The sequence below is a fragment of the Fundulus heteroclitus genome, chromosome 13 (genome assembly GCF_011125445.2).
Source record: "Fundulus heteroclitus isolate FHET01 chromosome 13, MU-UCD_Fhet_4.1, whole genome shotgun sequence".
NCBI classification, from domain to species: domain Eukaryota; kingdom Metazoa; phylum Chordata; class Actinopteri; order Cyprinodontiformes; family Fundulidae; genus Fundulus; species Fundulus heteroclitus.
The window spans coordinates 2962234-2976314 of record NC_046373.1 but is presented as its reverse complement, the minus strand read 5'-3'; the positions used below and the strand labels follow the sequence as shown (position 1 = coordinate 2976314).

The following is a 14081-nucleotide window of genomic DNA, read 5'->3' as shown; positions in this document are numbered from 1 at the left end:
AAAAAAATAATGTTGAACGAATACAGGGAATAACTGTTATTTGTTAAAAAAATAGCATCCAATTAAATTAAAATAAATAAATACAACTCTCTACACAGACAGAAACATCAAATATAAACAATGAAACATAATAAAAAATTGGGAAATTTTAAGTTCAGATAAATATGTGGGTGATAAATGTATTGTTTAATGCCCAGTTGATAGCTAAAAATCTGATTATTTGATCCTTCATGGAAAGGCTACTGTCATGGGGTCAGGTACAGTCTGTGTAAAACATATAACATATTTATTCATATACATAGCATCATAATCTATTTGTCAAAGTCCTCCAGCTTCCTCTTCAACTCATTTCTCTCTTTAATCATGTTTTTACAGCTGATATTATTTTCAACATCTATAATAGAATCCCCCAAAGTCATATTTTTTCTAATAAGAGGGGGAAATGCATCATTATTCTTCAAAACACAAAAGGCAATTTGTACATTTTCAATTAGTTTCTTGAGTTTTAAATACATGTCAGGTGTTGCTGTTCAGGGGTGCAACTTGGACTTGTAAATGACCTGTGTCTCCTTTTTGAAAATGTTTAGATTTAGGCCATCTAAATTGATGTGGAACATAAACAGACTATTGATAAGAAGGAAAAAAAAACATTACACATAATATGATTTCATTAAAGTAGTTGTGTTTAAAATGTATGTGCAATTCATGTGGCACAAGACTTCTTACAGGGAACAAAACAACATGGCTTACCATAGATAGCTCTAAGCTTGTCTCCCTCTTCTGGCAGATTTCCCCGATTTGGACCAAAACCTGATTGGCAAATACGGTATGTTGTTGAGAATTTGACACCTTGTCAATAGGTTTCAACTTTGTGAAACTGTGCTTTCGTAGATTAGGGTTAGTGGTTGCTGTTGAGTGGCAGCAATTTTAAATCCATGCTTTTTTTTGACTAGACTCCTAAAAGTTTATAGTTCTGAATATTTTCTGAATATAAGATGCTGCATGTTTTTGTTTTTTTAGATAAATGGTTTTGTATGAGATTTATAAAGTACAAACCAATATTAGTCATTAATTGGTTTTATCAGAATCAGAATCAAGTTTAATCGCCAAGTAGGTTTCTACTTACAAGGAATTTGACTTGGTATTGATGGTGCAGACAAAAAATAAGAATACAGTAAAATAAGAAGTAAAAATTATATATACACGGAAGCTGTATATACTCAATAAATTGTATGTCAATGTAACGCAGAAGCTTGTAAGTCCTGAACGGGGGAGAGAGACAGTGTCCAGTGTCACAGGCGGCTCTTGGCCTTGTTGATAAGGCCGGTAGCAGATGGGAAAAAACTGTTCTTGTGGCGTGAGGTTGTGGTCCTGATGGACCGCAGCCTCCTGCCAGAGGGAAGTGGTTGAAATAGTCTATGACTGGGGTGCGAGGGATCAGCCACAATCTTCCCTGCACGCCTCAGAGTCCTGGAGGCGTACATGTCCTGGAGAGATGGAAGATTGCAGCCAATCACCTTCTCTGCAGACCGGATGACACGCTGCAGTCTGCTCTTGTCCTTAGCGGTGGCACCAGCGTACCAGATGGTGATGGAGGAGGTGAGGATGGACTCAATGATGGAGGAGTAGAACTGCACCATCATTGTCCTTGGCAGGTTGAATTTCTTCAGCTGCCGCAGGAAGTAATGTCTTGCTCAGGAACCCAGAGTGCCGGGACCGGGGATCGAACCGGGCACTTGCATCCTTCTCTGAGTGCAAGCATGCTGCTCTAACCACTCGGCCACGACCCCCCCCTCGTTCTCTGCATTTCCCCCATCCCCGTTGGGAAGCAGTGGGCTGCTGTGTGTGGCGCCCAGGGAGCAGTCGGGGGTTGAGGGTCTTGCTCAGGGACCCAGAGTGCAGGCTGTTGGGATCGAACCGGGTACTTGCATCCTTCTCAGAGCGCAAGCGCGCTCCTCTAACCACTCGGCCAGCACTCCCCCATCTAACATCCTCTGCTGGGCTTTCTTGGTGAGGGAGTTGATGTTCAGCTTCCACTATAGATCCTGGGAGATAATAGTTCCCAGGAAGTGGAAAGACTCCACAGTGTCAATGGTGGAGTCACAGAGGGTAATGGGGATAGCTGGAGCTGAGTTCTTTCAGTAGTCCACAACCATCTCCACTGTTTTTACAGCGTTGAGCTTCAGTTTGTTCTCCCTGCACCAGGTCACCAGATGGTCAGCCTCCCACCTGTAGGCAGACTCGTGAGAGATAAGTCAGATGAGAGTGGTGTCGTCCGCGAACTTCAGGAGCTTGACAGACTGATGACTGGAGGTGCAGCTGTTGGGTTACAGGGAGAAGAGCAGAGGAGAAAGAACACAGCCCTGGGGGGAACCAGTGTTGATGAGCTGTGAGTCAGAGTCGAGTTTTCCCAGCTTCACGTGCTGCCTCCTGTCAGACAGGAAGTGTGTGACCCATCTGCAGGTGGAGTCGGGCACACTCAGCTGGGAGAGCTTCTCCTGAAGCAGAGCTGGGATGATTGTGTTGAAGGCAGAGCTGAAATCCACAAACAGGATCCTGGCGTAGGTTCCTGCAGAGTCCAGGTGCTGGAGGATGTAGTGAAGGGCCAAGTTGACAGCATCGTTTGCAGACCTGTTGGCTCTGTAGGCAAACTGTAGGGGGTCCAGGAGGGGGTCAGTGATTTCTTTTAGGTGTGAAAGCACGAGGCGCTCGAAGGACTTCATGACCACAGAGGTCAGAGCGACGGGTGTAAAGTCATTAAGTCCTGTGGTCCTTGGCTTCTTGGGAACAGGAATGATTGTGGAGCCTTTGAAGCAGGCTGGCACGTGGCAAGTCGTTAGTGAGGTGTTAAAAGTGCCTGTGAACACTGGAGACAGCTGGTCAGCACAGTGACTTTAAAAAACTTTATTTGACTTTAAAACCAACCAATAATTCACAAATGAAGAAAAAACTGAGAAAAAACTGATAAACAATGCACAAAGCAAATTTCTAGGTTAAGCTACTTTAGCTCACTGAAAAGATACAAAATCGGAGTGTGCTAATTCATTATTTAAAAAGATTTGTCTGTAGCATTTTCTTACTAATCTTTGCAGTTTCACTATGTCTATGCAGAATAAGAATTACTCATTAAATTTGCACATGTCTATGTCAAGATCATCTGGATATGCCTACACTTTTGTTTTGCCAATGTACGGTACATGGCTTAAATCAGACCCAGAGTGGCTGAAAATAACCCCAGTCATTGCAAAGAAAGAAAATAGCACAGATCAGGTGCAAATATGATGGAAAAATGGAAAGTCAATACTGCAAACTCAGAAACATTTTGAAAGTTTGGGAATTTAAGTCCCGCTGACAACTCTGAGGTATCACTTCGAAGAGCGATGAGAACACAAACCACGTCCCAAGAAACTCCCCAAGTATAACTGCAGAGCCTGTGCTGTTCAGAGCTAGTGCTATAAATATTATTTAAGATTATTCATTGCAAGTTATGCAGGTAATTATTTTCCATATTGTTTGAACTATTACTGAAATGTGGCCTTTAAAATGATTTGCAAGTTCTGCAATAGCCCACAGTCACGCTTCTCTAAAAGAAAGGGCCACTTTGTTCCTAATACCCGTCCCAAACATCTTCTAAAACTACATGTTTGGGGAATAATTTCCTTATAGTGGTCATATTCAAAGGAGTTATAAACAGTTTTTTTTTAAAATACTATTATAAAGGAACATGCAACCCCATACATTAGGACATTTTTTGTATCATTGATTCTTCCAGGACAGTGATCCAAAGCACACTGCTGCCGCCTTCAAATCACTTGAGTGAATCAACTGGGTGAAAACTCCAGCAGAATCACTCAATTTGAATCCCATTGAGCTTTTTTTGGCATAGTCTGTACTAAATAAAGATGTCCTAAATAAAAGTCTAATTAGAAAAAAACAACAAAACTTGCTTTTTTAAAACACAAGTTGCTGTTAGACTTGATCATAGTTGCATCTATGTTGTACGTTATGAAACCAGAAGGAAAAGAAAAAAACATGCTATTAATATGAAGAGAACCCAAGCAACGTAAGATCTCGTGTTGCAAAAAAGAAAGAGGAAACAATTACAAAAAAGAAGGAAAGCTCAACTTGAGAAAAATCAGGAAGTTTGATTGTGAACAAATAACTCTGGATAGAAGAAGTGCCTCATTCAGCATCTCTATAGTTTGGAGCAAAAACAACAGAAGCAACTACCCCCCACATCCTGAGAGGCACAAAACATTTAAAAGCATCTGACCCTTATCTCACAAGTACATTAACATGCTGAATTCAATTCAATTCAATTCAATGTTATTTATATAGCGCCAAATGATGAAACATGTCATCTCAAGGCACTTTACAAAGTCAAGTTCAATCATATTATACAGATTGGGTCAGATTATACAGATTGAGTTGTGACATGTTTTGGAATGAGACAGGAGAACTTTAGAAGCACAGAGAAAATTAATTATACGACATTATGATGACCTATGGCAATAATGCTGTAAAAAAGTTATATAAAAAAGCCCTTTACGCATGGAAAAAGAAAGAGAGTCAGAAATAAATTAGAGAGCATCAGAGACAACAAAAGAGAAAGAAAAACGGGGGGGGGATTACAAGTTCTGGTACTTAGGACAACTACTGGAGTACTGAGTGTTGGTGACAATAAACCTGTTTATTTTAAAGAAGGGCCATCTATTGCTGAAAGTTGGAAAGTTACAAGAATGGGTGGGGTGAAGAAGAGGCTGTCCCCTGAAAGTAAATGGTATGAAATGGTCAACCTTTAAGTGACTCAAAAGTGGCATTTGAATGTCAATGTATGTGTATGTGAATGCCACTTAAAGTTGTTGACTGGAAAGGGTGCCTGATGAGCGGCTGCCGTGCAGCAGTCAGAGGGTCTCCAGCAGATTCACATGCAAATGGGAGAAACGCTTCCTATTTGCAATGCCCTCAGTCTCTTGCTCCATTCAAATACCCTTCAATATAGCTCCTAACTCCTGCTCCTAACTTCTGTTCCTTGACCTTTCATGAGGTCTTTAACCTTTTTGTCCTCTGTCGTTTTTTTCTTTATATTAGGTACACCTGGTCTGGGATTCTGTTAGCTGTGACATCATCCAGGGAAGACAGATCCCCCGCTATTACCATCTAATGTAGAACAGATTACTGGATCAATGTGTGCTTCTGTGCTTTTTTTGTCTGTCTTGTTGTGTCTCTGCTCTGTCTTCTGTAACCCCCAGTCGGTCGAGGCAGATGACCGTTCACACTGAGCCTGGTTCTGCTGGAGGTTTTCCTTCCCCTTAAAGGGAAGTTTTCCTCTCTCCACTGTTGCTTCGTACTTGCTCAGTATAAGCGATTGCTGCAAAGCCATGGACAATGCAGATGACTGTCCACTGTGGCTCTACACTCCTTCAGGAGGAGTGAATGCTGCTTGTCGAGACTTGATGCAATCTATTGGGTTTCCTTAGATAGGAAACCTTTTGACCAATCTGTATAATCTGATTGAATTTGACTTTGGAAAGTGCCTTGAGATGGCATGTATCATGAATTGGCGCTATATAAATACAATTTCATTGAATTGAATGAGGTCAACAGTAAGAACACTATCATAGGTAGGAAAGGAGCTTTGGACTGCTGTGACAATTTTGGACAGCCTTTAACTTCGACGTCATTATGTGACGGAAACGCACATGGATGATTCTAGTCAAATCGGGGCCTACAAACATCCGGAAATGAACTACAAAGTGTTCTCTTCAGCCATTTTGGTTAATTTCCATGAGGTGGGGTGTGCTTATATTTCATGTCACACAAAGAATCCTTATTGCTCCTTAGAGACGGAAAGGGACATTGTGAGGTTCCTAAGATAAACTAGCAGTGAGAGGAGGAATACTGGCTCCTTTTCCTAAAATCCTTCCTTACTGACCGCACTTTTCGGACAACACTTATCATGACAACCGCTGACGCACTTTGGCTTTGTCTTTATCCCAGAGGTGTAAAACTCATTCTGGTTTAAGGGCCGCATACAGCTTAATCTGATCTCAAGAGGGCCACACGAGTAAACTCATTGCAAGATTAAGATAAAATAAGTGTTATTGATCTCACATTGGAGAAATTCACTTGTCACATCAGCTCAATAGCCAGTCAATAGTCAGAAGAAGTGCCAAAACTAGGAAAAGGTGCATCAGTTATATACAGTGTATCTTCATATGTACAGTGGATTAAAAAGAAAATGAGAAAAAATAGGAATAAAAATACAAAAGAAATCGTAGTAGGCAGATGATGTCATATGTACATTCACGGTTATATATATAGACATACTGTATATTCACTTGGTGATAGCCGCAGAAGTTATCTCTTTCAGGATTATTGCACGGGTTATGGCACAGTGTATTAAATAGATTATTGCACATTAGCTATATATATATATATATATATATATATATATATATATATATATATATATATATATATATATATATATATATATATATATATATATATATATATAGTTAAATAGAACTACTAAAAGTGGACTTGTTGTTGATTTTTATATTAAATGAATTTCACCGCATGAATCATGATAAAACTAATAACATTCATAAATCAAGCGGAGCACTATGGCAAAAGCAGTACTGCTCCACTTGTGAAAGTCAAATCTGATGAGCTCTTTCTGGCGTTAAGACAACAATTCTTATTGCCACATTGCCAGACAGGACACTGAAAAAAAATTGTTGAATAATGATAATGCATTTAGCCACCGGGCCGGACTAGATTGTTCGGTGGGCCAGAACCGGCCTGCAGGCCGTATATTTGACACCCCTGCTTTATCCAATAGACGGAGCCCCTATATTTGGCAAGTACTGCAATGACTTCTCTAGCAATGGGGAGGCGCATTGATTTATGCATTTGGATCTGAAACGTTGTTGGATTTTGGATTGATCATGGATGATCAATCCAAAAAAGGTTAAAAAATAAAAACACTGGTATTCTATTCTGAAGTTGAAGAAGTATCGTTTCCCATCCAGGAAGATTTTTTAATTCAAAATGTCTGAAGTAGTGTAAAAACTCTACTTCAGACATTTAGTCTTGGGAAGGAAAGGAGCTTCGGACTGTTGTGGCAATTTTAAACAGCCTTTAACTCATACCTTATTGAATTAATTGTATTCATTTATGCATGAATACACAACACATGTCCTCCCAAGTGACTTGACAAAGTAAGTTATTTCAAATGGACAGATTGGTTAAAAAGTGTTCTATAATGGAAACCCAGCAGATTTCATTTCAATCACCGACTTGCAGCATTCACTCCTGCCTATGATTATGTTGCAATAATGAATATTAACTTAGCATGTGTCATTGACTTTGCAGCAATCCCTCATACCAAGCATGCATGTTGTAGTGGAAAGGAAACGTCCAGCAGAACCAGGCTCAGTGTGAACGGCCATCTGTTACTACTGACATGGGGTTTGAGAAGATGGACCATACACACAAAAAGAGCACAGAAGCTCTTAGTCGGGAGTACTTTCTATGTGAAAGAAACGCAAAAGGGTAATGCTGTACACTTATCAAGTAGGCTACAGGCTTCATGAGTGGCTTGATCTAGGAAGGAAACACAGCTGAGCTTCTCTGTGCCTTTCACTTTGCTGCTGATACACTTGCATTTCTCCATTAGGGGACTAATGAATTATTCTATCTAAAATGTATTTATGTTTCTTTATAAAAAAAAGCCTTATTACTGAACTTCAGAAAACCATGGAGACATCTGACAAAAAGCTCTGAAACAATTGATACAGTAACGTTTGTAAAGAAAGTATTTCAGTTGTCAGTATTTCAGTAAGTCAGTCTACCATAACTCTGTTACGTTGGTTTAAGATACAACAGAGTATAAGATCCTAAAAAAAACACATTTTTAAGTTATTACACTTTTATTTATCCTGGTTGTCTTGTTGAGAGAGCAGTTCTCGTTTACAGGAGAGACCTAAACTTGATGGTATTTAAATTTCCTTCTTCTCTCCTATTCCTGCTCTGATGAGGATACTCCAGAGTGGTTGCGGGCGTTTTCCACGAGTTCTCCTGATTGGCTGCCGCAAGCGGTGGTCTCTTCTTAAGCACCCCTCCCTTAACACGCCAGGTCATCCACTGATAGGGTCTCCTTCCAGGATAAGCTTTCTGGTCTGCCGGACGACCGACTTGTTGACTTTGACCAGAAAGACGCGAAAGGACCGCAGAAAAGTGCAACACGGTGCGCACAGACAGTTACCGCTTAACGACGTCCCCGATCGTCATGGATTCAAAAGAAAATAGTTTCAACATCTGGACAGACTACACTGGACTCTCGGACACGGTCAGAGAGATCCGGAATCGGAACATCGCCGCCGCCGATTCTGTTGCCAGCACGTCGATGCGCCTCGACGCAGAAGCAAGCGCGGATGAACTCGCCGAAAGACCGTCGGGTTTTAACAGTGACTCCTCGCTGCCTGGCTCGATGGCTATTCCCAACCCAGCGGGCATGTCTCGGTTTGCACCAGAACCAGCCGGCGCCCATGATGCGCTGCAGACCGCGACTCTTCACAGAGCTCCAGCTCCAGAGCCGCCTGCGCGTCCTTTTCCTCCAGCGCGCATGTTCTGCAGCTTCTGCAAAAACAACGGCGAGTCCGTGGTGATCTACGGATCCCACATGCTGAAGAACCAGGCGGGGGATGTTGTATGCCCCTACCTGCGGCAGTACGTGTGTCCTCTGTGCGGCGCCACGGGGGACAGAGCCCACACCAAGCGATTCTGTCCCAGAGTAGACAGCTGGTACCAGTCGGTGTACATCAAGAACAGATGCTGATGTAACAAGTGGCCCTCAGACGGTAAGAAGTTTCCCATTTTACTATTCGGCATAAAAAGGGTGGTTTTACTTTTCTGTATTGCTTGTGGTCGTCCTTTTATTTGTATGTTTTTGGATTGGAGTTATTTATTTAATAACTCAATGCTGTCTGTCGGATGTTGTACAACAATTTAAAAACAATCACCGCCATCACAATTTTATGTTTGGAAGGAGAGGGGAGAAAAATGGTTTGGATATAATTTGGATATCCAGCATAATTTTGTTTTATGTTGGAGATCTGATATGTTTTTCAAAGTGTTTTAATTTATTTGAGCAGTATAAATGTTTTGTCCATGTTCAGCACAATAACGTTGCCTCTTAAATTTCTCTGATGCAGATTTCTCCAGTGTGGGAGGAACTAATGTATCCGTCATCATCGGACGCTGCTGCGAAAGGTTCAGAGTTCAAGGCCCCAGTACACCTCAGCCGTACTTCACTCTCAACCGATCACACAAGAACAGCTTAGGGTATGTCCATCCACTTTCAATGCATTCAGTATTATTGTAGTATTTTTTTAAAACTATTAAAAAGGGAGTGCATAATTATTCAACCAATGTTTTCTAAAACACCACCTAATTACTAGTTGGGATGATAATCTTGGGACCTTTACACAAGAGCTGTATTAATATCAGCTCCTGTCAGACTGTACAATGCATAGACTTTAAATTTAAGGATTGAAAGTGCTGCTTTTGAAGACCTGAATGAGATGAGATCTTCATGCCTGCTTTCATCACACTGAATGTTCTTCTGCAGGTCACCACTTGTCACCTCTTGGAGATGTGGGGATTGGAGGAGACGGCATACACCCTGGACGTGTTAGGATTAGTCATTTTATTGTATATAGTTTTTTTAAACTGCTGATATTAATGTATATTCTTTTGATGTTGTTTTTTTTAACGGATTTTGTTTGTTTCAGACCTAGTTGATAATCGCTACACACTGCTGACTGTGTGAAAACAGTTATTGTTTTGGTCTTTGTGCTTCTGTTTGACAAATTTTGCTGATGCTGTTAATTTAGTCTTCTGTCCTTCTCACATTTCTGACCTTACAAACTACTTAACTTAACCTTTTAGTGCTTACATGGTTTCAGATCTCTTTTTTATCTCCTGGTGGTTAAGTTGTTAGGTCTTTTAGCTTTCTCTTTAGCTGCCATGCAAGTTGGATTTTGTGTCTTGTATTTGTTACCACGTGCTTCAGTGCAGTCTAAAATAAAAACTCTTCTTTTCTCCACCCACTTGCATTTGAGTCTTCTCTACAACAGATCATGATCAAGTTAGAAAATAGACACTGAATAATTTTCTTTTAAGATAACTGTTTAAAATGTCATAAGGTAGTTATACATTTATATATGTGTTGCATAAAAGGACTAAGGTTTTTTTTATTAATGTTTTTCCTTTAAAGGTCTACATTTTCTGCATAAAACATAACTGCACAATTTTTTAAATGACAGCAATTTCAAAAGTGGGAGGTCATTTTTCAAAATAAGGACCAAAAGTTTCCAACATACCAATCAGAATAATACCCTGAACAAAACTCAGGAAATGTGACTATGAAGTAACAGGGACAGGACACACTAAGCATAAAAAATATCTGACAGACAAACTAAGGACCCAGTTGCCATTTATAAATGATTGTCTATAGTCTGCTTATAACCTTTCATATTCATAACCTGTTCATAGTTTGTACACTCATAGCCTGTATATGTTCATGCTTACAGTTAGAGTAAATTTGTAGTCTGTATATACATATACTTGCAGTTATAATACACTCATAGCCCATATATACTTATTCATTCATATTTACAACTACAGCACAATCATAACAGTGTTATTATGCACTGCTGAAGCACTTCTGGGTGGATGCAAACTGCATTTCGTGACTTGTACTTGTGATATCTGCAATGGCAGTAAAGTTGAATTCTATTCTAAATGATAACAGGATTTAATTGACGGTTAGCTCTGCATTACAAGCTATAGGAGGCCATTCCCCACACTCTGATGAGCCCTTTACTGGCTGACGATCTCAACAGCTTCCTCTGTTTGTTTCAAGCCCAGCCATTGTACTCACACTAAAGGAATACCTGCACCATACCTGTGCAATTTCTTAGTTATCTGGGTCATCACAACAGCAAACAGCCTTAAATCGGAGGAAACCGGACTTTTGCTCAGTTCTTTCTTTAAATGTTTCAACACCCATCCAGGAGTCTTTGTCATTTGTAATGGCTCGTACTTGAGCAACCTGTAGTTGGTGCTCTGCTGTTTTTAAGGACGTGGAGGCCCATCGTACTGGGCACATTCTCAGTTAGATGCAAATCAATGAGTCTCTGTCCTGGGTCGTTAGAAGCTATTGCTTGGTGTGAGTGGAGTGATTGGTCACCTGAATCATGACGAGACTGCTACGTAATCTGTTTGGAATGTGTTGGAGCATCGAGCTGTAAACACTGGGGAGTTTGAAATGTAATCCTCCCCCTCTGTTTAGTGATGGCTTTTCTCTTTTGAACAAGATGGCTTCTTTCACTCCTCTTTCTAACCATCTGTTCTCCCTGTCCAAAATATGGACATCATTGTCATCAAAAGAGTGTCCCTCGTTCTTGAAGTACAAATACCTGCACCCCTTACCAACAATCTTAAATTCCATCCCATCTGACCCCCTACCTGCACTACAAATCACTGAAGAAGTTATAAATGGGGTCTTTCTGCATCTCCTCTTTTTGCCTGCAAGTCTGTGTTGACTAACTGGCTCAGATGTTTAAGCCTCTGAAGATGTGTGAGGCTCCCCCAGCGTCGACCTCTACATTATCATCCTGGCCCTCAGGAAAGGCATCACCATGAGGTTAAATAAACAGACCGGTTGCCTTTATAGCTGTAGTCTTGATATACTGTGATGCTAAGCATAGAAGCATCTTTAAGCTACCACAGGCCCCCTGCAGATTGTTCACCAGGCAAACAGACAATGGTGGGTAGTAACTAGTTTCATTTACTTGAGTAACTTTTTGAACAAAATGTACTTCTAGGGGTAAGTGTATTGCACTGTACTTTTTACTTTTACTTGAGTCATATTATTACCCAAGTATCACTACTCTTACTTGATTAAGATTTCTGGCTACTCTATGTGCTGCAAGTAACTTCTCGAAAAAAAGAACATACTTGTTTTAAACAAAAATGGATCAGAGAGACAAAAACCTAGAGTTTATGTTAAAGTGAGACTTCTTATTTGTGCACAAAATTTGTTATTTCAGTGTTATTTTCTATCCGCTGAACTCATTGAAACATTTGGAGATCAAATTAACATACAGCAAACAGTAAATATTCTCATTGGAAGTGCTTTGCACTGTTCTAACAAACTGTATATACATTAACTGCTGTAAATATTACTTTCTTTTTTTTTTTTTTTCCCAGTGTCCTGTCTAGCAATGTGGCAATATTACTTTCAAGTGTAATGTTGAAAAAATTATTTAAAAAAATGTCTTCTGTCTTTGTATATCTTTTCATTTTTGTCCTTAAAATGCCACAATGTGCACATGAGCTTTTACTTTTGTCTGTCCGATTGTACAATTTTTAAAATATCAAATCATAATTTGTTCTGACTAGTTACTCAGCACTTGAGTAGCCTTCTTACTGAATACCTTTTTACTCTTAGTTGAGTAAAAATATATTGAAGTAGTGCTACTCTTACCTGAGTACGTTTGGCTACTCTACCCACCTCTGCAAACAGGTAGGCAGATGACGCAAGCAACTTGGGACTACACTTCGTCCTGCACCACCTTGACTGTTCAGGGACCTATTTATGGACTTCAACTTGGCCTTCAGCACTATTAACCCAGTTATTGTCTATCATCCAGGTCAGAGTACCAGCCTCCACCTGTCAGAGGATCACCATTTTCCTGACTGACCAAGCAGCAGCAGGGGAGGGTGGGAGCAATTTGTCTCACCCAAGAACCACAGACACCTAAGTGGACTGAACTCCACCAGAGTCCCATAATTAATGAACAACAGACTTACCAAGGCTGCTCCACAGTCCGTCTACCTCTTCAGTCAGGGTGTTGTTTCCAGCTTTCAGATCTGAAAATGAACACCTATCATTGACTCACATTTGGCTTTCTTTATGGTTTAGTGCAAATACGTAACTTTCAGATCGGTCATTTAGTGATTTGGTTGTTTTGTTTTGTGCCGAGATTAACTTGCCGCCGAAAACAACCCCCTAGCCACCCCCGGTGAATGAAATTAGTGTGATGACATGAGAGAGTTGCAAGGGTTACCTACAGAGAACAAGGCAAAGGGAGACGTTCAGAACGGCCTGCAGTGCACATATCAGTCCAATGATGCCAGCAACCAGTCTGTACAGATTCACTGCTGTGTGCAGAACAAAACAGAAACACAGGAACGTTTTCATCTGAAATTGGGAAAAAATGCGATCTTAATAGTCCTGAAGGTTTGCTCTTCAACTAAAATAACTTTTGAGATCTATCTATGTATGTATGTATGTATGTATGTATGTATGTATGTATGTATGTATGTATGTATGTATGTATGTATGTATGTATGTATGTATGTATGTATGTATGTATGTATGTATCTATCTATCTATCTATCTATCTATCTATCTATCTATCTATCTATCTATCTATCTATCTATCTATCTATCTATCTATCTATCTATCTATCTGTCTGTCTGTCTGTCTGTCTGTCTGTCTGTCTGTCTGTCTGTCTGTCTGTCTGCCTTGGAAATTGAAAAAATTTAATTACAGCTTAAAATGAAAAAAAAAAATACAATTACCTTGTGTTGCAGAACTGACTTTGTCCTCATAGGAGCTGCTCCTAAACGCACCATTCCTGGCTGAGGCACTACTGATGCATTTCTGTAGTGAAGACATTTCATGCTCTTCTTCATTTAAAAGCGACAACATGTTTTAGGGGCGATGCTTAGATAAAGTTACAGTGAGGTGTTAACCTCAAACTGTTCTGGTCAGTGAGAGGATTGCCCCTTATATATTTCACTTTTCCCTGATGTTATCTAAACACCTCATTGCTGACCAAGCTGAAAGATTGAAGACCTTCCTCATTTTCTATCTACATTATAGGCACACCCTGCAAATGCAATGATTTTATGTTCTCTCTCTCGTGTCCCATAAAACAGAGAAACATAGCTTTAACATTTAATAATTTCTATTTATTACTGTTTAGATTAAAGGTAACAG

At 40.1% G+C, this 14081-nt stretch overlaps 2 protein-coding genes across 2 annotated transcripts in view; one reads left to right on the top strand and one right to left on the bottom strand.

Annotated features, from left to right (window-relative positions):
* LOC105934251 (C-type lectin domain family 4 member F) overlaps nt 1-13843 on the bottom strand; it is a 31513-nt gene extending 17670 nt beyond the window's left edge. Inside the window, exons 1-4 of the mRNA XM_036145854.1 lie at nt 13661-13843; nt 13147-13236; nt 12886-12945; nt 751-810 (exon numbers count right to left, since the gene is read on the bottom strand). Of these exons, the coding sequence (XP_036001747.1) occupies nt 751-810; nt 12886-12945; nt 13147-13236; nt 13661-13790 (340 nt within the window). The 5' untranslated portion in view covers nt 13791-13843. The remainder of the gene's footprint in view (nt 1-750; nt 811-12885; nt 12946-13146; nt 13237-13660) is intronic.
* Nucleotides 8243-10104, top strand: LOC110369256 (nanos homolog 3-like). Its single transcript, XM_021322387.2, has 3 exons — nt 8243-8867; nt 9222-9351; nt 9638-10104. The coding sequence occupies exon 1, from the start codon at nt 8297-8299 to the stop codon at nt 8843-8845; it is 549 nt and encodes a 182-aa protein (XP_021178062.2). The 5' UTR covers nt 8243-8296; the 3' UTR covers nt 8846-8867; nt 9222-9351; nt 9638-10104.
* Nucleotides 13844-14081: the final 238 nt, after the last annotated feature.

Excerpts from the sequence above, each read along its gene's own strand:
- LOC110369256 (XM_021322387.2), top strand. The coding sequence starts at position 8,297 with ATGGATTCAAAAGAAAATAGTTTCAACATCTGGACAGACTACACTGGA.